Source organism: Podarcis bocagei, assembly GCF_964188305.1.
Source record: "Podarcis bocagei genome assembly, chromosome: 5".
NCBI classification, from domain to species: domain Eukaryota; kingdom Metazoa; phylum Chordata; class Lepidosauria; order Squamata; family Lacertidae; genus Podarcis; species Podarcis bocagei.
Window position 1 is genome coordinate 64,161,005 of NC_138129.1, and position 26,752 is coordinate 64,187,756.

Sequence of the window (26,752 nt, forward strand, 5' to 3'; positions counted from 1 at the left end):
GGAACTGAATTTAATTCTAAATTATATTCTGGAAACGTGGGAGATTTCAAGGGGTCAAAAAAAATAAATGGATGTACCGTGCTATATTAGAAGCAAAAAAACTTGTTTAGATGAAGTGGAAGAGCCGCAAAAAGATTCCATTGAGCACACGGATTGATAATATGGACAGATTAGCTACATATGAACGAATTGCATGTCGACGCAAAATAAGAATGGATAAATATGAAGAAATCTGGAATGAATATTTAAGCGATAAAACAGAAAGTGGTGGGAAGTAGAGGGAGGAGAGAGGGGTGGGAAAATATTGTTTAAAAAAGTGTAGTCATAGGTGTATCAATGTATCCAAATCTGAATTGTCAAATTGTGTTATTATTGTTATTATGGTTTTTGTTGTGTGTGTCTTTCGCGGTTTGTATCAAAAAATTGATTAATTTTTTTTTTTTAAAAAAAAAGATTCAGTTTCTTACTTTCCTAGAGATTCCTTATGTGGTCTTAGTTTATCTCTGTGTACTGCTTCCTCTGAATACAAGATGCCCCTGCTTCATAAGGGTTATATTCAGTAATGTGCTGTCACTTCCATTGTGGCTGAGGGGCTAGTGTGTTCCACCTGGACTGGGAAGTCTGGTCTCACCTCTGTTACAAGTTTGTTACTTAGCCTTGCTCGGACCATTCACATTTTCTCAGACTTAGTTCTTCGGTAAAAAGGTAGTAATAATCACATCACCATATGGTTGTGATTGCAAACTAGATAAAGTTACAATTAATAATGCTCTATCAATTATTTCTAATAACAAACCTAACTGATTTGTTGTCTAGCGGTTTGGAAGTACAGTGGTGCCTCGCAAGACAAAATTAATCCGTTCCGCGAGTCTCTTCCTCTTGCGGTTTTTCCGTCTTGCGAAGCACAGCTATTAGCGGCTTAGCGGCTGTTAACGGCTTAGCGGCTTTAAGAAAAAGGAAACAAACTCGCAAGAACTAGCAAGACGTTTCGTCTTGCGAAGCAAGCCCATAGGGAAATTCGTCTTGCAGAACGACTCAAAAAACAGAAAACTCTTTCGTCTTGCGAGGCATTCGTCTTGCGAGGTACCACTGTAAAGCAGTAAGGTAAGTAATTTCAACATATTTCAGGTAATCTGTAAGTATGCAGAACCGCATATCTGCCCTGACAAGCACCACTGAATTTCCAGAACTTATAGAATGTTACTTTACCCAGCATGACAACTTGGCCCTATTGCTAGTCATATGCATCACTACACCTATAACAGTCTTGATGCATATGATAGGAGGTCTATAGTGATGGATTTTGCCAAAGGATATTTGTTCCACATTTGTCATAGTTTTTGCCCAGTAACAACAAACTAGGATCTACCTAGGGCAGTGGTTCTCAACCTGTGGGTCCCCAGATGTTGTTGGACTACAACTCCCATCATCCCTGTCCACTGGTCATGCTGGCTAGGAATAATGGGAGTTGTAGGCCAACAACATCTAGGGACCCCCAGGTTGAGAACCACTGACCTAGGGCAACACTACTGCTGGGCTCCAAAACTTCAAAGGCTGTGAAGGAGTTCATATTTTAAAAAAACCCTGAAACCAAGTCTAATGTAAGCAGAAAGTATCAGAACTTTTATGAATGCCTCCTCCATGTACCAACAGAGAACTAGTGAGTTTCGAAAACGTTGAAATTAGCAGTTGCATAAATAGTGTGTAAATTGGTGAAGATACAACAGATCCCCTTGGCAGCCCCAGAACCCTCTAAATAAACACCAGAACCATTCATGGGGAGGAGGTGACATGAAGAAATATTAGAACTGAGATGAAGGTTAAGGCGACTTAATGCTACCCTTTGAAAAGTGTGCAATATTGGAGTTGAAAAGATTATTACTATTATTTTTAAGGTAGTAAAGAGAAGCAGAGGTGGGAGATCATGGGGATATCATAAAAGAAGAGGACTGGATAGGTGAATGGATGCTTACACGAATCCCCAGAATGAGAATTTGACACAAAATAAATAAATAAATCTGTACCCCTGCGTGAGAAGGATTTGAGCCCTTCTCTGCCAGCTCAGCAGCAATTGGGGGTGTTCAGCTCTCTGCTGCAGAATGTGACTTTGTTAGATGTATTGCAGATGGTTTTTTGAAGGCGTAGGGAATAAAAGATCTTAAAACACCATAAAATGTGCAGAATAATGTTTCTAATATGTGAAAGAAATGAGTAAGTGAAGTTCATGAGGTAACATATTGTCAGTGGTACACAGTTTAAATACCACAGATGATCACATAGGGAGAACCATTTCTTATATGCTATGATAACAGGAAGAAGGCTATTTTTATTGAAGGAAATGATTCTTCATCAAAACTATACTCGAACCTTGGTTGCAAATTGCTTTGGGACTTTTTTTTCCAGTGGGAAACGATGTATAACATTTAATAAGCCTAATAATAATCTTAAACCTAATGTCCCAGCAGGGTCAGCAGCTTGTGGTATTAAAGCAGATCAGCAAAATGCTTCGATTGGTGTATCACTTTTCATGAAGTGGATTTTTCAGCATTTTGCAAAATGTAGTCTCTGTGCAATTCAGTGCAAGTTTAATCAGATGCAAGTTCAGTACTCCAAAATAAGTGTTCATGGGATAACAGCCTGGATTCAAAGCCAGTTTTGGGCTTTAGAAAATATCCAGGGGGAAACCCTCAACTAAGGATTGTCAACCCCAGAATAGCTCTCTGTGGATTTCAACAGAGATCAAGTTCAGGGAGGTCATTTGGGTGGATATATCAGTGGCTTACACTGTTTTCTCAACAGTCTCTGTAATGTATTTGACTATATACATTCTGCATAGGAAGTGGTTGCCCACTCTGTAGGGCAGTCAGAGGCATTCTGGCAAAGGTAAAGGGTACTATGGTAACATTTATTTCACACACTTCTTTTCACCTTCTTACTTAAGTTGTCTTACATTTATAACAAAAGCGGTGTTAAAGCACGTTAAGGGCTTGCAAAACTGAAATAATTGCATATAGGATTGGTTCTGGCTGCTACAAGTCTGGTTTTGGAACAATGATTAAACAGAAGCATTACCTCCCAGCTCTGTATTAACGTTGGCATTGCATCTATGCCCATTATTGAACTCCAAATGTAGAAAATGTTTTCCCTGTAGCACACACAGTCTTTGTGATGCTGCAGTAGCTTTTTGAGCAGCTCTTAGAAGGCATGTTGTGGTTCTGTTTATCCTGTTTATTTTCAGTTGTTTGTTTTGTCTTTGTATCCTTGTTTGGTTTGTATCTCTCGTCTCATCTGCTACTAAAGATGCTCAGCTGCTGGATTTGATTATCTGATAATATCAGCATTAGGGAGTGTTTCTCTTATGGATTTGTTAGTGCACAGAGGAAGTTTATTTGTATGGTTCTGTGGAAAGCTAGATGTGTGTGTTCCATGGATTTAGTCCTTTTGAGCAACAGTTGCACTGTGCTCTTAATGGCTGACCTTGGTATGCTATGTGCAAATTGCTTTGGGACACAATATAATGAGGAAACCCTCAAAAGAAGATTTAGATAAAGTAGTAATGAATAAACAATAGAGAAAACACAAGAGCTATGAAGTTATTTCTATGAACTTAACATTTCTAGGTTGGATCCAGTCTAGGGCTGCAGTTTTATCCCTTAGAATACTCAGTGGGAGAACTTTGTGAGGCTTGCTTTAGACTGAAAGTTAGTTGAGCTTAGTTCCCATAACAAGGAATGGAACTTAAGTCATGAGTTACTTGCCCTCTTCATTAAAGATAGAACCTACCGTAAGTGCAGCTTAGAATCAACACGCTGTTCTGAGCTGCTCCAAATCTCTCTCTCTCTCTCTCTCTCTCTCTCTCTCTCTCTCTCTCTCTCTGTGTGTGTGTGTGTGTGTGATTGTGTGTATGTGTGTGTATCTTTCGGCACATTATTTGGTTAAAGAAATGCATCACAAAATTGGAAAGGTGCAAATTTCAAGGGATACCTCTGTTCAGATTTGCATGTTGTTTCAGGACGTGCAAATTGAGTGATATTGCAGTAAAATGTGAACTGAGTTGTATTTATCTCCCACCGTAGTAGTATCAAGCATTGTTTTGTAAATCCAATGACAGTGTAGCGAACTATGTAACTAGATCACTGCCTGCTTTTGTTTCCATTCTGGTTTCTTTCTTTTATCTCTTTATCTTGGGTAACATAACAGTGTTACCTTTCAAATAAGGAATAAGCCTGATGTGGACAGTGGTAGATGCCTAATTTTCTCTCGCGCGTGCAAATCCCTTTCAATTGGGAAAAGCAGTGTGTACTTCCTATGCACTTCTTTTCTTATTAAAACATACCACAAGGAATAGTCACTTTATATGTGAACATGCGGGACCCATTATTGTTGGTATTGCCACATCCAGTCTACAGGAGTTACTGGTCCACAAATAAGTTTTACAAGCCTTCCCACTTACCCATATTTAGTTTAGTGGTTTGAGGATTAAAAGAAAAACGACAACACCTACAAAAAAACCCCCACCTGTTAGCCTGGAATTTTACATGCCATAGATAACAGGTGAGGAACCTCAGGCCCAGGCCTTTCTGTCTGGTCCTTGAGACTCTGTTCAGGCACACACACCTCAGCCACAGCTCAAGTACCATATTTTTCGCTCTATAAGACGCACCAGACCATAAGACGCACCTAGTTTCTGGAGGAGGAAAGCAAGAAAAAAAATATTCTGAATCTCAGAAGCCAGAACAGCAAGAGGGATCGCTGCGCAGCGAAAGCAGCAATCCCTCTTGCTGTTCTGGCTTCTGGGATAGCTGCGCAGCCTGCATTCGCTCCATAAGACGCACACACATTTCCCCTTACTTTTTAGGAGGGAAAAAGTGAGTCTTATAGAGCAAAAAATACGGTATGTTTTGCTTTGTTGGAATGTGTCCTTGAACTCTGATAATACTTCTTGCTTATCTGGATGAATGATAGAGGGGTGTATGACAGTGTGTAGAAACACGGATGGAGCTGTGGTCTAAACCACTGAGCTTCTTGGGCTTGCTGATTGGAAGGTCGGCAGTTTGAATGATGGAGTGAGCTCCCGTTTCTCTGTCCCAGCTTCTACCAACTAGAAGTCTGAAAGCACACCAGCGCAAGTAGATAAATAGGTACCGCTGGGGAAGGAAGGTAAACTGCTTCCCTGTGCTCTGGCTTCCGTCACGGTGCTCTGTTGCCCCAGAAGTGGTTTAGTCATGCTGGCCACATGACCCGGAAAGCGGTCTGTGGACAAACGACGGCTCCCTCGGGCTGAAGTGAGATGAGCACCGCTCCCCATCATCGCCTTTGACTGGACTCAGCCATCCAGGGATCATTTATCTTTACCTTTACTGTAGAAACTAGCCTACAGTCCAAAGGTAAAATTAACATTCATTTTTCTGCTCATTTTTACCTCTCGCCCCACCCATGGGAATGCTGTGGATGGTGGAGCTCTGTAAGTAAATGTGATCATAGAGTCAAAATATCTAGAAATCTCATATGGGGCAGACGCCTTCACAGAATTGATGTGAGTGGCATTACCAGACCCCAAGAGTAATTTTGTAGTCAGGATAAATTTTCAGTGCCCACAACCCAACCAAAATGTCTGAGCTGGAGGGTGAAATCCGGGGAGCATTCGAGGGGGAAGCTTTTGTTGTAATGAGTGTCTGACTTCAGTTTATCTTCGCATAGACTGGGTAAATGCATGTTTCATTCGTGACAAAGAGGATCTTGTCAAAGTAGCTACACTGTCGTCAGGCTGTCCTCAAAATTAATTTTCTTTCTGGGCTTGTAAACCTAAGACCGTTTATTTAATTGAAAAATCAAACCTGGTTGTTTTTTTTAAATGACAATGAATTTATTTGCAAATCAGAACCATTTCTGAGATTCCATTGTTTGTGTCCAAGACAGTATGTTGTAGGTTGCTATCGCATTTCAAGGTTATTAAACATTTGTCAGCCCTCCCTCCTTTCAATTCCTCTCAACAAGCTTGTGCCCCTCTATCATCTGCATTTATTAGACCCTGATGAGAAATGTGTGGCTGAATGAATGTTCCTTTTGTATTCTGCTCTACTGAGTGAGGGTGGCACTGGGGAAACTAAATATGTAGGATCATTTTGCCTGAACAAGTTATTGCTCATTCTATTAATCTGTAGGTTATTACAATCCACATGATCAGCAATTTCTTTTGTGTTGCTTTCCCATAGAACTTTTATGATGACTTCGTTTATATATCCAGGTAAGAGGCTTGCTTTGTATGCATGTTCTGAATTCTGAACCTATAATTAGTTTTTCTTCTGTCTGTTCACAAGTTTATTTACAGAGGCACACCAATAATTTTCTGTACATTTTACAAAGACTTTTTTTGAGAAGGGGTAGGGATATTAGAGTGGGAAGTGACTTGAATTCTAGCACGATCTGAAGATTTTGTTTAGAAGGGAAGAGAAACTAATATGAAATTTAATGAAAATATTCCTCACAAAGGTAAAAAATCTGTGAGTGTGTACATACATATGCATACACATGCACTGTGCATATGTCTAATGTTCTCCTAATTTGTCTAGATTATCAGTACTAGATACTTCAATCCTAATTCTTTTTCTCCTTATTTATCTCACCATTTTATATGAGAATTAGAGCAATCATATAGACATAGCTGAATTGGGTTTTCTGGTGCTGCCTATTAGAATATTACTTTCTCAGTAGTTGTGTGTTATTGCCTTCGATACCCAGGGGTGCCATGTTAGATTAACTATCACTTGAGGCATTTTAGGTTCATTTGCACAGGTGTGTGAGCCTGTGGCACTCAGGGTTTGTCTATACTTGGCTGTACCAAGATCACGTTTTCACACAGAGTCAGCAGCTCTAGAAGCTTTGATGGGCTGAGCCAGTTTTAAAGAAGCTGCCCACTGCTGCTCATTTTGTCTCAGCTAAGCATGGTTTAAATGTTTAGATGGCATTCTTAGAATGTGGAGAAATCGTATCTGAAATTAGCAGATCATGTGGCAGGCTACAGTGTCCTGGTTAAGATGTTGTGCAGGAAGAAGGATGCAAGATGAATCCACTCCCCAGGCCCATCTGCTATTCATGTCTGTGGAAAGTGCATTCCAAATACCTTTGTGCCAAACAATTAATGGCACCTTGGGAATATGGGTAGCCTTCTCCTGGTGCCTGGGAAAGCAGAAGCTGGGATCAGTTTCTATACTCACCTTTTGAGAATAGGTACAATTCCCTGCTGCTGCTTGTTTGGCCACCAGAAGAAGGCAGCTTTTTGCCATTTTTCAGAAGCTTAGACATGGGAATACTGTATCCTGCTAGGAAGCATGATCGCTGGAACAGAACATTCCCCATAAAGACAGCATTACAAGCTCCCTTCTGCTGGTCAGGACAAGTAATGGGAGATCTGACTAGATGACCTCCTTATCCCTGCCCCCTGACTCCTCTTAATGTGGGAAAGAGGTATCTAATCAAATCTTTGGCAGCTGCTATCCTGCTAAAAAAAAACCACCCCACACAACCTTGATATAATTGCACAGTACAAAAGTATCTGCAATAAGAGAAGCGGAGTGGGATCCAGTTAGGCGATTGCCTTCCTTCCTGCTTTCCTTCCTTCCTCCACGGTGGGAGGCAAGTGTGGAGCCTGATCTGTTACTATCACTAACCTGATTTTCATGACAATACAGGAAGAGTGGGTGGATTGGTCCTGCTCCTCTTTTTCATGAGAGACGGTTGCAGTGACAGATTTCATGTTACTGGGATGAAGCAGTTTCTTTTATCCTTTGACAGTACAAGGGCACGCATGGTGTGTCTACCTGTTGCCAGGAAAAGAGATGCTGTGATGGATGGATAAATAATTGCTGGCCTGGCTCAGGTCCCTGAGTCCTGCTGCTGCTGCTTTTCCTGGCTGGGTTTGGTGCTTTTCACACGCAGTTCGCTTGGAATGATTTGAACTAGTGTGGGACCTCCTTGCAGTCGTCTAAAGCCCATTGCGGGAAATGTAGAAAAGCACCCCAAATTATGGGCACTTCAGCTATAAAAACCCACAGTAAATTCCACAGTAGCTACTGTTTCAAAAAATAGCCTGAAGGGTGGTTTAAACATGACGACTTCCACATGGAGGTCAACCAAAACTACTTACCTTGTGGTGGCAAGGCATTCCACATGAGGGTTGTAGTAAATTAAAATACTTTTAACAGCTTGCACAGGCCCTTAGCATACAGAGCCTGCATGGTGGTTTTGTATGGGTCTATTAGCGGCAACACATATAGTCTTGTATTTTATTTTATTTTTGAATTGTCATAGCTGTCACATGGATATTGACATGGCATTTCCTTGGGGGAGCCATCATGTTTAAATCAGGCCTTATTTGATAGCCATTTGTGTCTGAGTGTTTGCATATAATGACGTGAACATTGTTAATGGCTGTAAATCTAGGCTAATTGGAATAAAGGGGAAAAAATAGTACTTTGGGCTGGTCTAATAACTGTGGAATTTTTATCCTGGAAAAAGAATCCGTGATTAAACAGGACACTGGCAGACATCTTCCACCCAGCCTTTGAAATGGAGATGTATGGATCTAAAAAGACCTGGGGGCATGGGGGATAGAGTCTGCCTTATTGACATTGCTGTATAGGAGGCACAGCTGCATGCCTCTCAAGCATTTTGACAATTTAAAGGGCAGTTAGCCCAGGCCCCATAGTTAGTTTTTTCATAAAATCAAAATCAAAGGGTAAGGAGGGAGCCAAGCAATAATTTATTGGTGTACACAGAGTACTCATTAATTTTAAAGGTTTCTTTTTAAAGGCAGGAGGAATAATTCATGATGAATTGAATTTTTAAAGGGGAATAACTACTTTTTACCTTCTCTTTTAAAATAAATTTACTCTTTAAGTAGTCTTAATTCTTGAGGGTGTTGTCTGATTGCTATTTTGGAGCGCCAATAAAAAAATGGAAAGGTTTTCATCACTCAGAGCTCGCCTTTGAGCAGCTGAAGGGGCTCATAGTCCAGGGGGAAACCTCTGTAGGGACTGGGGATGGCATGGGCCTCCCGACCTAAAGATCAAAGGGCGGATTGGTTGGGACTTCCGGGTTGGCGCGATCGGGAAATGGCGGATTCCCTCCGAGCTCCGGAGGGAATCGGCTCAGCGGTGGATGGGTCTTTGCCGTGCCGGCGACACGGGGACCCTTAAAAACCGCAGGCGCGGAAGCCTGCGGACTGAAGACTCGGCGGGTGCCTTAAGCGCCCCCCCTGATTCGCAATGAGCCTTTTTAAAGGCTACGGAGGGGATACAGGGGACGGCGTGGCACTGAGAGTCGACCGCTACCGCCGCTGAGCGAAGCCGCGAGCCATAACTGGAGAGCGCTGACTTCCTTCCTTGAAATTCGGACTGAAAAAAGAACCCGTGAGTAATTTGGAACTGAACTTTAAAACTTTTACCTTTTGAATTTGAGACGACCGGGGGGTGTGCTAAAAGGAAGTCCCCACACCCCCCCTTGCAGACGATCCAGAGCAACGAAATAAGAACTAAGCTGGAGTGCCTACCCTGTAAAGGGTGAGTTTTAAAAAGACAGTAACTTCCAAGATTTAGAAAGGTAAATTTGAGCAGGAGAGTGGAGTGTTGGAAGAGTCTTTGTTTTGTGGTAAACAACCCTCCCTCCCGGGCCCGGGAGCGACCTGCTTTGGAGCCTGTATAGAGGAGCAGAATTTGACAGCTGTCAAAAGCTGTCAAATGGACTATTAATAGTGAAAAAAATTGCTGTTTAAGACCTCTCCGGATTAAAAGGAGTTACAATTGAACTAAAATTTTGAGAAACAAAGAAACAATAATAGGACAGAGGATTGTTGGAGAAAAGGTTACTCAGTAACCAGATTCCCTCTAGGGGGAATTCTGTGGAATTACAATGGCTGTGGGTGGAAAGATACTGAGAGAAATCGAAAGAATGTTCTCACTGGTGGGAACCCTACAGGAGCAGACTACAGCTATGAGTAAACAATTGACGACCTTGGATTTGGAAACAAGTAGTTCTGCTGAAAGTAGTGAGGGCCTGAGTGAGAAAGAACCCACAGCTGAATTTGAAACAATAAACAAAGAAGAGGAGAAGACAAAACAAGAAAGAGAACAAGTTATCTGGGAAAGTACTAACCAGAAGCCGACATCTGGAGAACACAAGCAAGGAGACTATTGGATTAAATCCACTCTAAGCCTACGAAAGATACAGAAGATGAAAGTGGAGGCCCTGGGACTTTATGGAATTCAGGAGCTCGAAATAAAGAAGTACAATTGGGGCCTCCACATAGACTTTGATTTTGACTATCAGCAAGACTTAGGCCTTGTGGAAATTCCTCAGCAGTTGCTTTTAAATATGGGAAGAGACTATGGACTGATTGGATTGATTGTTAAGGAAATCTTTCGAGACTCGATGATAGACAAAAAGGACTACCAACAAAACCGGCGGAGAGGGACTAAAAGAGAATTGAGAGCCTCGGATATCCGGAATCCAGGCTAAAAACTGTTATTTTGGACATGTCTCGGGAAAGGACGCAAAGCGGGGAGGGGAGGGAGGGAAGTATCAAATTTAAACAACACTCAAGACCAGGGGGTTTAGTATTAAGAAAATTATGTAAGAAAAAATGAGAAATCGAGGGAAGAGAATTGGGGTCCAACTTAGGGAAAATTTATTTTTGTTTTTTATAAAAGGACTAATATTAAGATGGAAGAAATGCCAACTTGCTGACATAAGTTTGGGAATAGGGATGCAGGGGAGGGGGTGGGGGGAAGTCAAGGACTAGGGTTAGAAAATAAGATTTTCGGGAACTATTCATGTTCGTTGTTTTTTATGTTTGTTTTGGTGTCTTGTTTGTGTTTATATAAAATGTGAAAACCCAATAAAAATATTTAAAAAAAAAAAAAAAACAAAGGGCGGATTGGTTGACAACCCTTTCCCATTTCACCCTGTAAAATGCAACCACCTTTGTGCGACTGATAACAGCATGTTACTGCAGGAGACAAAAATGGACATGGTGGTACAGTTTGTCTGGCTCACAGAGAAAACAGTTTGGGGCAGGGGAGACACAATTGCTAGGTGAGCATAAGGCTCCCTACTAGTGACCCCGGTCAGTGCTTCACAGCCACATATTTATACTTACAAAGACCAGTGCTTTCTGTTTTAATAAACAAGTCTCTGAACATATGACCCATTGGTGAAGGTGGTGATGAAGAAATACGAGACAGGGCATTCTTGGTGACAGCATTCTGCTTATTGTACTCCTTCCCAGGTGGAATCCCAGGTTCTTTCCCACTCTAGGTATGTTCAGGCACATACCTCACATATTTGTTCTTTTGGAAATATGTGGAGTTCTGGTGATATCTATTGCTATTTGTATTGATGAGGATCTACCTCTCTTTTAAATCGGAACCATTCAATTCAAAGTGTTGGTGCTGAACTTTAAAGCCCTAAATGGCCTCGGCCCAGTATACCTGAGGGAGCATCTCCACCCCCATCGTTCTGCCTGGACACTGAGGTCCAGCACCGAGGGCCTTCTGGCGGTTCTCTCACTGCGAGAAGCAAAGCTACAGGGAACCAGGCAGAGGGCCTTCTCAGTAGTGGCATCTGCACTGTGGAACGCCCTCCCATCAGATGTCAAAGAGATAAACAGCTACCTGACCTTTAGAAGACATCTGAAGGCAGCCCTGTTTAGGGAAGTTTTTAATTTGTGACATTTTAATGTATTTTTAAACTTTGTTGGAAGCCGCCTGGAGTGGCTGGGGAAACCCAGCCAGATGGGCGGGGTACAAATAATAAATTATTACCACTACTACTACTATTATTATTATATTATTATATTATTATTATTTACTTGACGTGTTAAATTTTTTTTTTATGATTAGTGTCCCATGGGGGGGGGTTGCTGCCCTGTGCTCCATTTGGGAAGAAGGGTGAGATATAAAGATAAATAATTGCTTACTTCTGAGCCCATACCTGGATTGATTTCTAAATCCAAACTTCATTGCACTACTAGAGAAACTAGCAGTGAATCTGGCAATTTGTTAACCAACAAATTGGTAATGGACAAAGGGAAAGTCGGAGTTGCACACTCTCAACCCTGTGTTGTGTGAGAACTGGGAACAAGGAACTGTTGGACAAAACCAGTAGTCAGGATTGAAGGACAGACTGGCACTCGATTCAATTGTGAATTGGACAAACTATTATTTTCTCTAAAATAATTGGCTTCATTAATTTTGAGCCAGTGGTTACACTAGAAGTCTAACAAGATCTGAACTCCTTCCTTATCCCTTTGTGTGAAGCTCCAAAGCTGCATATCTAGCTGCATTGTTATTAGCTGGGTCCATGACAGGAGGAAGTTCTCTTTTCTCTTTCTCTGTCTTTTCCTTTTGACTCCGCTCTGACTCTCCAGGGTGCCTGGAATACTGCTACTGCTGCAGCTGCTGCATGCAGAGTACCAGAGAAGGTGACCAAGGAGGAGGAAGTATGAAACTCTTGCCTTCCTGTCTGTTGCCATTGGATGAGGAAGTGGGTGGGTGGGGCAGTTCTTCTCAGGGTTGGATTGCAATTCAAGTAGCACACTCTTCAGATGCATCTCTTCACAAAATCTCAATAGTTCCTGCAAAAATGCTTAGTCTTATTTAAATTGTTCTAAAATTCAAATTATCCTAGCTTGCAACGTCCTTCTCTTCTGGTTCTTACGTCCCATGTAAGACATTCCTTCTCTTAAAGTGATGGGCACACTTTCATAGCACATGGTAATCAATATTAGTATTGGATGTGTATTGTGTGTTCATTATATGAGATCCAGTTGGCAGGATAGCTGATACTTAATGTGTCTAGCTAATTTTTTTTTTAAAAAAAAACAACTTAGGAAATTACATGGGGGAAATCTCCATATATAATTTTCTGTTGGACTTTATTTCATATGAAACCGTCTGTTCTTAACCCTCTGCTGTGATTCATTAAAAAAAAATCACTAAACTCAGCACTTTAGAGGGAACAGTTGTAAAGTACCATTCATAGCCATGGAGAGTTGTCCAAAACTCACTGATATTTATCATCCAGTGTTCATATAACTCTGTTCATACATTCCTAATGCCAAATATACTGAATCTGTTTTACTCCTTTTCCTCTCATATAATATTGGTGTGTGTTCTTTCACTGGAATATTATATGGCCATATAAATTCTGCATTGGGTCTATCTACTAAGACAGGGGTAGGGTCGTGGAATAGCCATCCATCCATAACAACAAGATTGTGTTGTTATTGCAGATAGTTTTCACTTAACCATCAAAAATCAGACTGTGGTAGTAGTTCCACATACAAAGTGAATTTTAATAGGTTGGAGCACTGCCCTACTGAAATCTGGGCTAGAATTGCAGTTTCTGGTGGGGACTGGAATAATTTCTGGAGGAAGCCCAGCGCTTCATGTTCTCTGGTGAGTTTCAGCTGTGCTTAGGAAATGAACAGCAGCTTCCAGTGCAGGGAGTGGATTGGACAAAGAGAGCCCATTTTACATACAGTTCAAAATGGCCATATATTCTATAAACTTCCTATTACTTTTGATGGTGACTCACCCTGTGTTTTATTCCACTGCTCGTAACTCTGATGTTTTTATGTAAATGGTACAGATGTTTTCAGTCATGCTGCTACACCTCCAAAGGATCAAACCTGCCATGTTTCGACAAAATTTCCCAGTTCTGTACGTATCAACAGTGCTATTTTTCTAGATTGGTTGATTGTAAGGAGACTGATTGTGGATAGACTGTGGTTGTTTATTAAAACAGAAAATACTTGGTCTTTGTATGATTGTGGGATGGTTGTGGAGAGAACTTGTCCAAGACCTCATCAGATTCTTGGAGACTTCTTGAAGCTTTTAACTTATACTTCCTTTGTTTCTGAGTGAAGAGTTGGCATGTCTTGTCAGTTTCACAGCTTTGTCAGTTCTTCCCCTTCTTAGAAGTTTGAATAGACTATTCTGGGGAAGGATTCAATTGTAGTTCTGGGCCTCCTATCTGAAAACAATGTGAAAACTGAAATAAAAACAGTTTCTCACCAGTTTCAGTTTTCATGTTACATGTGTGAATGGGACACTATGCTTGAGTGCTGGGAAGTGGGACCACACTCTGGCCTTGACCATACCCTCCAATGAAAATAGAGACATCCCATTCCATAATGATAATTTCTCTATTTATACATCACACATCTTACTGGGTTGCCTCAGCACTCTGGGCAGCTTCCAACATACATAAAAAACATAATAAAACATTACATATTTTTTAAAAAACCTTCTCTATAGGGGATTGTCTTCAGACAGCTCAGGGGTTGGATAACTCCATACCCTCCAACATTTCCCCAATGAAAATAGGGGACATTCTGGGATCAAATCAGAAACCAGGACAGCTTCTCTAAATCAGGGATGTCCCTGGGAAATAGGAACACTTGGAAGGTTTGCTTGACCCATCTCTGGTATTGGAAATGCTGCCTGGCTCCGCCTCTAGAGATCTGTGGACCCACCTAATGTAACCATCTTACCTATAATATTTATTTGCATGTACGAAGCATTCAATTGTGCTTATGTGCCTGTCTGATCTGATTTGTGCCTCTTACGAACCTGTATATTCTAAATATGGATGTTTGCTTAACAATAGGATCAAACATAAACAATGAGGTAATAATTACATGTCAAAGTAAGCCCGATTTTGCTCTCAATGTTTTGCTTTTGATTTTACAACGTATCATTAACTTTAAGCTGTAGGTTAGATGTCTAAAGTCCTGCCTATAATTACTGATCTAGCTATCAGATAAATATATCTGTCTCTATTCTTTTTCTTTCTTAACATAAAATAAAACCTGTTATATGGGTATTGTGTTTCTTGGTCTTAAAACAAGACTTTTAATTTTTAATTCTCTGAGAAAATTTGAGTTATGAGTTTTTGCTTTTTAAGTTTTAAAAAAACCTCCTGCTATACAGAGATATAGGGAATTAATTTAATCCAGAGATTCTTCAACTTTTGTCTTGGCTGATCAACAGACATTTGATTTCTTCCAAAGGCTGTTATGATGCCAATTGACTTCAGTGGCCAGGAACCATGGTAGCTTTACAACTACTTTGCCAGCTGTTTAATTGAATTAAAAGAAGCTGAAATACTTCATTAATTTAGTTGTTTGCATAGGAACAGTAGCTATACTTGCTTTGCATCACCACAGTTTTGTGGGTGGCTTACAAGTCTTCTCAATATGGAAAGCAGTAGGGAGTCCCTTAGTGAATAATTTAGCAATTTAATAAAGCACTGTGGAGTGAAAAATGTGAAAGTGCTGACATTACTTTTAATCTCCAATAAACTACATGGATATCTTTACTGTCCACATATTAACTTCCCTAAATGTTCTCTTGTTTATCTGTAAACTTATGGATGTACCTGAGCTTATTTTGATGAATGAAGCAGTGCCACAGTACAACTACTTGATGTTAACATCTTTTGTTACAGTTGTATGCAGCAACATTTATTCTACTTTTATCCATGGGTTTCCCTTTTTGTGGCTGTTGCAGTAATTTATGTCCAAAAGCAGAACAGTAGACAAAAAGCTTGGCAAATGGACTGAATTTGTGATATGTAGGATGCCAGTTTGAAAACTGCTTAAAGAAACAAGGTCTTATGATATGATTAGTTTCTTCTATGACAAGCTATGCAGTTGTAGCCTTTTAATCCCATTATATCCTGTTCCTTTGACAGAACAATCTTGCAACAGCTTACATAAACAATTTCTTTATGCAGAAGACCTGAAGTGAATCGCACAAAATTGTTCAACATATTTCTCATTGTCTCTTGCAATAAGTTCAGTATGGATGCTGGTCCCCAACATTTCCTCCTGTGTATGGATGGAATTTCATTCTAAATAGCACCTTGGGGGCTTTATGTCTCATCTGAATAAAAGTTAAATGCAAATAAGATATATGTACCTTGAGTTGTTTTCTGAGCACCAAACTGACGTACATACATAATAATCATGTTTGACTTTTCAAAGACAGGGAAAGCATGGTTCTCCATCAGTTTTGTACCCAGATGCAACCTTGCATGAGTAAAGGTTAAGATTACAGAAATATAATGTATGAACCAGACCTGCACATCTACAAAAACATCCAAACTCCTGCAGCTACTACTAAGTCATTTTTATATTCCCTTGTCAGTTTGCCAATCCTTCGCATCAATTCCCTGATAGGATTCAAGGCCTTATGTTAGCTCCCCCCAACCTAGTGCTTGTCAGATGTTTTAGACTACAGTTTCCACCAACCCCTACCAGTGCCTACATGTTACATGCTAACAGTCAAAACATGTAGTGCCCCAAAATACATTACATGATGACACCATGCTTTGAACTCCCCACCCACGATATCAGCCAGTGAGTTGGAGTGAGCGGCAGGAAATGTTGAAACGTGATGACATTGTGTCGCACATTTTGTAGCACTGCATGCCATTGGGGAGAAGATGAGAAGGGAATGTGAGCCTGTTCTCACAGAGGAAGGGCTGTAGCTCAGTGGTAGAGCATCTGCCGTCCACACAGAATGCCCAGTCTCCAGCATCTCTAGGTGGGACCGAAAATGTCCCCTGCCTGAAAGCCTCAAGCATTGCTGTGAGTCAGTGTAGATAATACTGAACGAGATAAACCCAAGGGTTTGACTTCCTATGTTCCTAGTAGTACCCATGTGCTCTAAATAACATATAGATCTTGCCGAATTGTTTTCATTCAGTTTCTTATTCAGTAAGCATGGGCATTTAATTTTCCTGTGGCATTTGTCCAATAACAAATAATCCTGAAACCTTTCTTTCAGATAACAATGCTTGTGATTTTCAGCAGAGATTATGCAGCACAAACAACAGATTCATGAGCTACAGTGTGCTCTCTCCCTCGGCTGTCACTTCACAGCAACCATTGACTTGAGCTACCTGAACTGTTTCAAGTTCAAGACCTAGTGCCTGAGCTTGTTTTAACCCTCCTCCTTTCCCTCCCCAATCTTCTTGTAGGTAATGTCTTTTAAAAAGTGAGCTCAAGGACAGGCACTGTCTTTGTAAGCTGCCCTGGGGGAGCCTTTTTAACTAGAGAAGGGTGAAAATACTTCAAAGTAAATAAATAAATAAATGTGTTTAGCTTTATGTATTGCATCATAAAAACCACCTCTAAGTGATTTGCAACATGTTCCTTTTCTCACGATTTTTTTTTTTTTTTTTTTACAAAATGAACATCATACTGCGTCTTGGAGATTTATAAGACTAGGAGGTACTTCTTTATATTGTAATCTAGGGTTGTCATGTACCTGCTTTAGTTGTTGAGCTACCTGCTGAACCTTTATGATCTCTATTGGTGGTGAAGTATGGCTGTCAGACACAGCCGCTAGTGGCGTTTCAGAGTTTTACAACTGTATTCATGATTCCATCATTAAGACTTCTGGTTTGTGCACTGTTGTCTAATCCAGAAACTTGACAGAATCTTTTTCTGTTACTCAGTAGGACAACTTGCAATGTTTTTGTGAATTTGCAGGTACTTGAATAAGGCCTGTCACTATGTTACAAAGTGAAGTTATGCACCATAGCTTGAGCACAACTTACAGGACCATTGGGACGAAAGGTATTTGGCTCACTCAACTGAGAGTGAAACAAATGTAAAGTAACTGCCCCTTATGGATTATTATAAGACAGGGTCAACTAACCTGTTCTGCAAGTGAAAGCTAGCACAAGGATTGCCGCCGCTAGTGATGAGGCTTTCCCCCATTTTACCTGCATGCGTTGGAGGGTCAGGAGCATCCTTAGAATAGCACACCAGAAGGTAGGGGGAGAGGAAAGGGCAGATAATTCTGTCTTGCAAAAAGAACAATCTCCTTAACACTACTGAATTCCAACTCATATGTTTTAGATTTTTTAAAATAATCACTCCATCCTTGTTTTCTTTCCTACTGATAGGAAAGAAGGTCAGTGTCCTTGAACTACTCTTACATTCTCAAATCTGTCATGGCCTCCTTTCAGGTGTTTTGGAATGCAACTCTCATCAATCTTGGTCAGCACATCCTTGATGGAAATCATAATCCCAAACAAAAACTGGGATGGTATGAGGTTGGCAAAGGTTGCAGTAGGCCAAAACTGAGATCTGAGTATCGCTCATTGCCATAGAATCATAACTACATGACTAGGTGTTAGTTGGAAGCCAATACAAAATATTCCAGCAATGGATCACACTGAATTGACACTGCTTCCGAAACAATAGCCACTAATATCATTTGCAACCCAGCAGTATCATATAAAGCCAAGTGAGTAGAGTTGTGGGTTGACAAGGGCAGGTCTACAAATGAAAAAGGCCTTTCCTATGGGCATTATGACATCTGAAAGCTATACCTGATACATTATAGTGGGCTTTTGTAATGAATTAGTGTTATATCACGGACACAGGAACACTTTGGACTTTAACAACAAAGTAAGCTTTATTCATTGTGAATTCAGCACAGTAGGCTGTTCTGTTCTGTGCTTTACATGAACACATGATCGAGACATACATTAGTAACTGCCCTCTCTCTTCCAGTTTCATGGGCCCATTTGTATCACATGAAAGTAAGGAGGTATTTTCAGAGACTTGGGGTGGTGGTGAAAATTTAATATTTTTCAGGCTGGGTGGTTTACAGTGATAGAAGCAAAGTTGCAAAGGATTTCAGTATTTCTTTTACTGTGTGTGTGTGGGGGGGGAATCCACTTCCAGTGGAGTGGTATTGGAATTGCAATAAGCAGCAGTTTAATGCACCTCTTTTTGCGAACAAAATGGCCTCATTGTAGCAAGTACTCTTGAAGACTATGCAAGAGAAACAAACTAAAACTTACAAAAGCAGAACTTGCCCCAGTGTCTGCAGTGTCTGCAGTTTCAGGCGGAATGGGTGGGATGAATTAACCTCCTTTGTAATTTTGTTAAGTGATTTATTTACATCTGTAATGTTAACCTTTCTCCAAGCTAATGGTTAGTGATGCAAAGGGGGAATCCATGAGAAATTAGTTTTGATCGTGCATACTGATTGGAGGTGGGCAAAGGATAAGGGAAATAGATGTGAGGCAGAGAAAATGTTTTTAAAATAACTACATTTCACACGCTTGATTCTCTCTCTCTTTATATAAAAACTATTTCCTCAAATCTGTTTGTCATTTCCCCTCTTTCTCTGCATTACACATTATTGAGCAGCTTTTTTTTTTTTGCTTTTTTTTTTTTAGGTACGGAAATGAGACCCATGCGGAAAATGATGCAGTTAATAAAACATGAGCCTAGTTGGGTCATATTCTTTAAGTGTTGAATCCTTTTCTTTTCTTTGTGCCTGTTTTATCTGTTTAGCCTATAAACTTCCTTAAAGCAAGAGATCTGTTTTACCCTTTATCAGAGGGGTGCTTAGGTGTCCATTGGGTCTTTGATAAACTGTAGTGCGCATATTTTTCACATATACAGTTTGCTGCAAATACTTCACACAAAGCCAGGAATATCAATTTTCTAGCAAAAATAGCTGCTATAAGAATTGGCAGAAGACCAGATTAAATCTAATGGTATAACTGAGCTCAAACCTCATTAAAACACCTCCTGGTTGCAATGGCATCTTGATCTTGACCTGGCTCTTGCCATTTGAACCTATTTCTTTGAAAACTTTGACCAGTCCGAATAAAGAGTGTCACAGGGGATAAAAAGGCTACATCAATTGATCTCAAACCAAACGTATTACAATCCACCTTGCCATGATTCATCTAGCGTAGCCTTGGTGATAACATACATAGGTACAGAGACCATTCTGCATTACTCAGAACAAGTGGATCAGGCCCCATCTGCACTATACATTTGAAGCATTATTATACCATTTTAACAGCCATGTCTTGCCCCCTCAAAATCCTGGCAACTGTAGTTTGTTAACGGTGCTGAGAGTTATTAGAAGACCCTTATTCCCCTCACAGAACTACAGTTCCTCAGAAAGTTCCTCAGGAAGAGCTGATGAACTACGATAATTTCTGTGAGGGGAAAAGAGGTCTCCTAACAATTCTCAAAACCCTTGACAAACAACAGTTACCAGGATTCTTAGGGGGAAGCCATGACCGTTTAAAGTGATATGATACTGCTTTAATTGTATAGTGCAAGTGTGGCCTCAAGCTGCACTCTAAGCAAATGTTACCTAAGAGAAATGCCCTAGATCCAAAATACGGTAATCCTGAAGCATCAAATATGGGAAACGTAACTATGCTATTCAACATTTCTATCCTTTGTTTTGCTGGTGTTATTCCTCCAAAGAATATTAGGCCCAAATTCCTCCTGATAAAGCCTAGCTGAGACATTAGAATAGTACTGGAACTTGGAAAATGGGAAAATTTCAAAAGCAGGTTTTAGAGAAGCTTAGTTTTAATTTTGCTATGATTCACTTGTGTCTTATTATGGCGTAATCTGCTCACCTCACAAATTCATTGTGAACTGTTTCCTAATCATGAATGACATTCATTCATTGTTCTTACAAAATCTCAAGTAAGAACATCTATTTAAGAGGGGGAAGGAGAAGCTTTGGGGTTGGGTTTTTTTTGGTTGGTTTTTGTTTTGCATTTGAGCCCTTTTCTTGCCCAAGGATTCAAATTCTTTCATGCAAAGCAGTGATGAATAAAATGTAAAAGAAAATAGATGTACAACAAGGAAAGCAACTGGGAAAAGCTGTTTCCTATGGGATTCTGAACCACAAAAATGTCCCCCAAAACCCAGTTGGCTTGATGAAAAGGCCATGTGGGGAACATTCCCAGCCTCAGGCTAGTGACTGTTAGAAAGGATTCTTAATCATCACATCATCAGGTTAGTCAGAATGCTACTATTTAACTCAAGAGTTTTTGTGCTGCTGTGGATACTATCTGAGTATTCCTGGAACAGTAATTTCCTTTTTGACCTCTATGGATATTACTTATAGAAAGTGCAGTCATAAAACAATTCTTAAAATGTCAGGGAAAATAGCATCTAATGGGACATATGAGCCAAGGAAAGCATACTTGAGTTTGGGAGCATTCCCACCAAACCTCTGTAATCCTAAATCTACTAATAAGCCATGCATCATTGCCTGCATAGTTCATCATGACATTCAAAAAAGTATAACTCGTATTCCGGCTTTACTGAAATCACAATGTTCATCCATGCATTGGGTGGGTGTGCTGACGAGGCCAGCGAACAACCGGCACTGAAGTGCAATATATATTATTAATAATTTAGAATGCTTGCCTTCATGATAAAAGAATGAGAGTTTGATGTTGATACTTCTTAGGTGTTGCACCAATGTAAACTTTTTATGCTGCATTTGCACAGGATTTATATGCAGGGCAATGATTAATTAAATATTATGTTTTGTTCCTATCTCATCAATTCATGAAAGGGCTGGCCCAGAATATTTTGCTGACTGAGGCAGAACAAAAAATGGCATCTCTCCAAAGCGCTGACAATTTGTCACAAGCACTCCTCTGTATCTCTTTCTAGGGGTGGGGGGAGTACAAAATTAATGAGTTAAATAACTAAAGATTTGCCTGAGGTTGTCCAATCCCTGTGCCTAAAGGTAGGGCTAGACAAAGGAAGTTTTCTTAAGCTAAATTTGGGTGTGCAGGATTGTATCACAGAGATAAAGGAAAGAATGGGCAGGTAGGGAGTGACTATCATCAGGAAGTCAGTAGGGCTCCAGTGTTTACTTGATTTGATGTATAAATTAAAAACCTTTAATTGACTAAAGAAGTGCCACTGATTAATTGTGTGGTTTATTAAAAGATAAGAAAAACACCAGAATACAATTGCTTATAAAGGCAAGGAGTCTCTTAGGAGGAGCAGTTCTCTTTTTTATTGCACTGGAAGAAATGCCTCTTGTACCAACTGTAACACATGTGCATTACCTAAAAACAATGGGTTTTTTTACCTGTAGGGCAAGTGGGCATGACTTGGCTGAAACGCCTTTAAGGGCCAAATGGGGAGGCCTGGTGGGTCTAACTAGGTTCCCCACACTTTCAACTCAGGGCTTTATAGCAGCCCTTTATAGGTAAAACCGTGGTGTTTAATGAGTTTATCCGAAGAGATAATGTAAAAATGGTGGTGGGTGGAACTAGAAAGGGATTAAAAGGACTTGAGCAGTGGAACACAACAACAAAAAGAGGTGCATTGCTTGTTTTTTTCTGCTTGAATGGGGATGATGTCAATGTTGCTGTTCCATCCTCTCTAACTCATTTAAAATATGGCCCATGCTGAAAATTAGTTGCCAACCAGCAAAAGGCATCTTGAATGGCTATGAGTGTTTATAGCTCTGTGAGCATAAACTCTGGCCCGTTGGATTTTATCATCCAACATAAACTAAAGGTTTTAAGCTGTTGCTCTGTAAAGTGCTGTGCCCATTTGATGCAGTTTCAGCAGTCAAAAGCTCCTGTACAAAGGAACAGCGTGATTTTTGCTCAGATGCTGACTTGCTTATTTACTCCCTGTATAGCTTAGACTGTGTCTCTCCCCCACCCGCCCCAAAGTTTTGGAAAGGGCACAGTTATATGACAACCACCACCACCAACAACAAAAAAGAGCATCAAAGGCAGTCTTGACAAATCCTTTCATAGAAAGGCGAACTAGTATTTTGTTTCAAATGACTGAAATTTTTGTTTCCTTTTCTGAGCCAGCAGCTTGTCTTTCTCTTAAATACTGACGTTAATCTCCTTATTTGGAAGCAAACCAAGCTCCTGTATTTCTAATCCTCCCAAATAGTCTATACTTCGGATCGCCTTACATGACCAGACACTTTTACACACACACACACACACACTCCAACAATGCACCCTTAATACATGCTCTCATACTTAGTATTCAGGCATTTTCCACATCACCTACAGTAGACAGAGTTCTCTTTAAAGGAGATTAGGTGCCTTAGTTTTCGTGCATTACAAAATGATGGCACGCTTGTTCTTTAAAACCATTCTGCTAACAATCAGAATTTTGCAAATATGTCTTCGTTCAGTGCACTTTCTTCATTTGACCTTAGTAAAGAGAACCACATGTGGCCGATAACAGAATCCATAGCTATGGTCAAGAGCATTGTGTGTACACAAGACATGTGTGTGTATCCAAGGTTTTTTGTTCATTTATTGAGTCACCCACCCTCACGACTGATCCTTAGACAGCACTATAAAAGCTGTTTACAAACTAGCCTGTAGAGGTTAGGGTGGGAGGGCTGCTGATTCTGTAGAAAAACAAATACCCCAGGTACATATAGCACATGCACACATCGAGAGACTGTGCTGGATAGCTAGCTACAAGCATGTTATGCTAAATTGATTAATTAGGTCTAAATTATCTAGAGCAGAAATGGGGAGCCATCTTAAACTTTACTATGGCTAAAAGACTGATATTCCTGCATTGGAAAGATAAATTTACAGTTCCATTTATTCAAAGGATTGAAGGCATGACTGTACTTGCTACCTAGGAGCAGATTGCTTATAGAAGTAGACTTCGCATGGAGAAGTATAATGAAATTTAGAAATCATTTATACAAAATGCAGCAAATTAAAAAATGTAATTGTTGACTGTTAACAATTGTTACAGTGGTATACTATATTCTTTTCTTTCTTTTCTTCACTTTTTAATTAAAAAGATAGCCCCTTATGCGTAAAGAAAAATTTAAAAATAATATTTTTTAAAAAATAACCTGAGGACCACACTCCTTTCTGCGCAACCTTCCAGGAACCACATGGCAATGGTGAGCAGGGACAGAAGCAAATTGATGCATAGTCAGAAGCAAAATTTATGTTACCTTTGTGCAGTAGGCTAGTTTCTGTACAAACTCACATCTTTATATTCCATCCTGGCAAACAAGAGGCACCATCAGAGATCCAGCACACATTCTAACAAGGCAAAAATAGCCAAGCAGTGGCAAGTAGCAGTTTGGCAGCAATTCTTATATTTGGGGAAATGGGGAAATGTTCACAAAAATGACATTCTGTGTGGCCCAGTCACACAGGCTGAGATATAGAGGGCCATCATCACCCTTACCTACTTTCCATCCTCCTATCACTTTGTAATATAATAATAATAATAATAATAATAATAATAATAATAATAATAATAATAATAATAATAATACTTTGTTTATATGCTGCCCATCTGACTGGTTGGCCCCAGCCACTCGGGGCAGCTTCCAACATTAAAAACTGCCTATCTACTCTGAAGGAAGCCCATTGTGTTCAGTGGGTCTTCCTCACAAGGTATATAGGACTGCAACCTAAATAATAAAAAAGAAAAAGTAGCCAATTTTCCCCCTGCTGCGTTTTGCCAGTCCAGGAACATGTCGCATTCTCTTGCTAGATTGCCAACAAGCTTGAAAAATCCTTGGATGCTGAAATTGCTAAGTATACACAAATGGTGCCACTGTGTCCTTAGTCTGTGCCAAAGCAAATTTCTAAAAGTTATGTAATTCTCCTCTGTAGCAGTTGAATTAAGTCAAATGTTCTGCATGTTATGAGTTGCTAAAAGAGAAGCCTTCTCTACAGAGGACTGGAGTATATCAAAAATTTCACTGGCAGATGCCAGAGCATCAGGTTTCACAAACTTCTTAACATGGGAGTACCGGGTACGTTGACTTGTGCTCCCTGTCACATTAGTGTGATGCTCTTGCTTATCGCTGTGCACTGGTTTCTAAAAATATGAGCTAAGCTATCTGAAATGGACTGTCTCTGTGGGGTCACCTGGGTGTCTGTAAAGGAAGGTCCAAAGAAAATTAACCACCTCCCTCCCTCCTGATTGCTTACATTAGATTGTGTTTAATAGAGAACCTTTTGTATTGTTCCACTTTTAATTATCTACACCTTCTGATTACTGGAATTCATGGAAGATGTTGCTTCCTATGTAGGTCAGTAAAAACTAGCAAATTTCCATTCACATGATCAGGAGTTGGTGTTTCAGTTGCAGCCACAATGCTAGAAAGAGTTCCTTCTGGGTGCTAGTCATGTATTTGAAAGTCATCACCATTGGACACAGTGACCACAATCTAGCACAAAATTAATTATGCTTAACCTATTGAAATTGATTAGCTCTATTTTGGATTTTGATCAATGTTTTAAAGTTACCAAATATTTAAGGAAACACACATTAAAACTGTACGTCTATGAATGTTTACTTTGAGCTATTCTTCTGTTGTCCATTGAGGCTTACTCCCAAGTTAGGGTGTTTGTCATCAAAAGTCCATTTGTTATCAAGGCTGCAAATTGATACTGGGTTCATTTAGAACAAGTACCAGGTTGCTCATTCCAGCAACATCCCTGGATTCACTTCTTCATGTTGATCTTCTCTCCCTTTAAGGTTTTTCCTTCCTGTGGAACATAGATGGCAGATGAAGCCTGGTTTTGTAGTGCTTGCACCTTTCTCAAAGATGATAGCTTTTTATCTCTATTTCCTCTGTGTGTGCACACACACACACCTGTTACCTGCTGACTGATTTGTTTTGTTCTCTTCCCCTGCACCGCTTATGTTTAATCATTCCAAACTGAAGTGTCAATCATGTTTGGCAGTGGCTCAGGTTTTTGCTATAGACCAATAGGTTCATGAAGTCCTAGACCAAACATTTTTTGAATGTTGTGTGCTGCCAACTGTTTGCAGTAAGTAGCCTTATAATAGCCCCAAATTGGTTCTGGGTCTTTGTGAATGCGTTTGGCATTTAAAGTCCTTAAGAATGTTTTAGGGTACTACAGCCAGTCACTCTAGCATCCAGTAAGAACTAGTTACATTTTGGGGATCACTTGAAATATTGCTCTGTTACAGCAAGATGTTTGTAACAAAGCTCCATAGTTTATGAAACCATATGAAAATATATGTACTTGGTATATCCTTTGAAAGCTTCAGTTGATCTGCATAATTTTTTTCTTATGCAACTTTTTCAGTTGCAGAGATGAGGAAGATGTTAGCTATGTCTGCCTTCCAGAGAGTGTTGTTTACACTGACAGGATGTGTTTTCGAACTTAAAGTTGATCTTATATCTGACCTTAACTAAAAGACCAAGCTGCTAAAAATAGATAAGTAAATCATGAGGTGTGAATTCCACTCATGAAAACGTTGCTTAAATGTGTATCAAGATTCAGTTGCTCTCACAGCACCTCTGTTTGTGTGCCATGTATGACAACTGTTTTTTCTATTAAGTTAGACACTTAACATCTTGGCTGAATATACCCTAATCGGTAATCCCTGGACCAAGGTAAATTCCCAGAGCAAATACTGCTAGAGTTGTGTTGGCTCTGTCGGGATTCACTGTAATCATTACGTCCTATCTCTGAGACTAATTTTTACCTGGTCTAATAATAATGTTGCTGACTTTAATAGAGAACCTTATGAGAACTCAGGCCTGCAAAAGACTAAACCAGTGTGCCCAGAATCTTCTGGTATCTTGCCATTCTACCCCCCAAGTGCTGAGCCTAGATAGTCAGTCTGTGCTGTCTCATCATCAACAAGTTCCACACCTCATTCATCACTCTCAGTAGCTTTAGGCATTACTACAACAAAGAGTGGCATGGAGTTACCGCTTAGTGTGTACATGAAAGTGAAAGCCCCAGTGGCAAAGATAAAATGATAGTTTAATCTGATGTGCCGTAAGTAGTGGTGGTTGTAATAGCACTGCTGCGTTTGTCCCTGTTCTGGAAATTAAGATAGGGAGTCTGTTGCTATTCAGAATCACAGGGAAGGAAGCTTATA

The 26,752-nt window shown here is 40.1% G+C and overlaps 2 protein-coding genes across 6 annotated transcripts in view; both read left to right on the plus strand.

Annotated features, from left to right (window-relative positions):
- Nucleotides 1-19,312, plus strand: part of LOC308586813 (uncharacterized protein) — a 76,612-nt gene extending 57,300 nt beyond the window's left edge. The window contains exons 3-4 of one of the 3 annotated variants that reach the window (XM_081193923.1): nucleotides 6,216-6,247; nucleotides 16,851-16,984. In XM_081193923.1, coding sequence (XP_081050049.1) covers nucleotides 6,216-6,247; nucleotides 16,851-16,854 — 36 coding nt within the window. In that variant the 3' untranslated portion in view covers nucleotides 16,855-16,984. Of the gene's footprint in view, nucleotides 1-6,215; nucleotides 6,248-16,850; nucleotides 16,985-19,263 lie in introns of those variants that run through there. The other 2 variants (XM_081193924.1, XM_081193922.1) reach the window with 2 other exon arrangements.
- The window catches only part of ROR1 (receptor tyrosine kinase like orphan receptor 1), a 166,168-nt gene that overhangs the window by 73,784 nt on the left and 65,632 nt on the right, over nucleotides 1-26,752 (plus strand). The gene's annotated exons all lie outside the window — the stretch shown is intronic.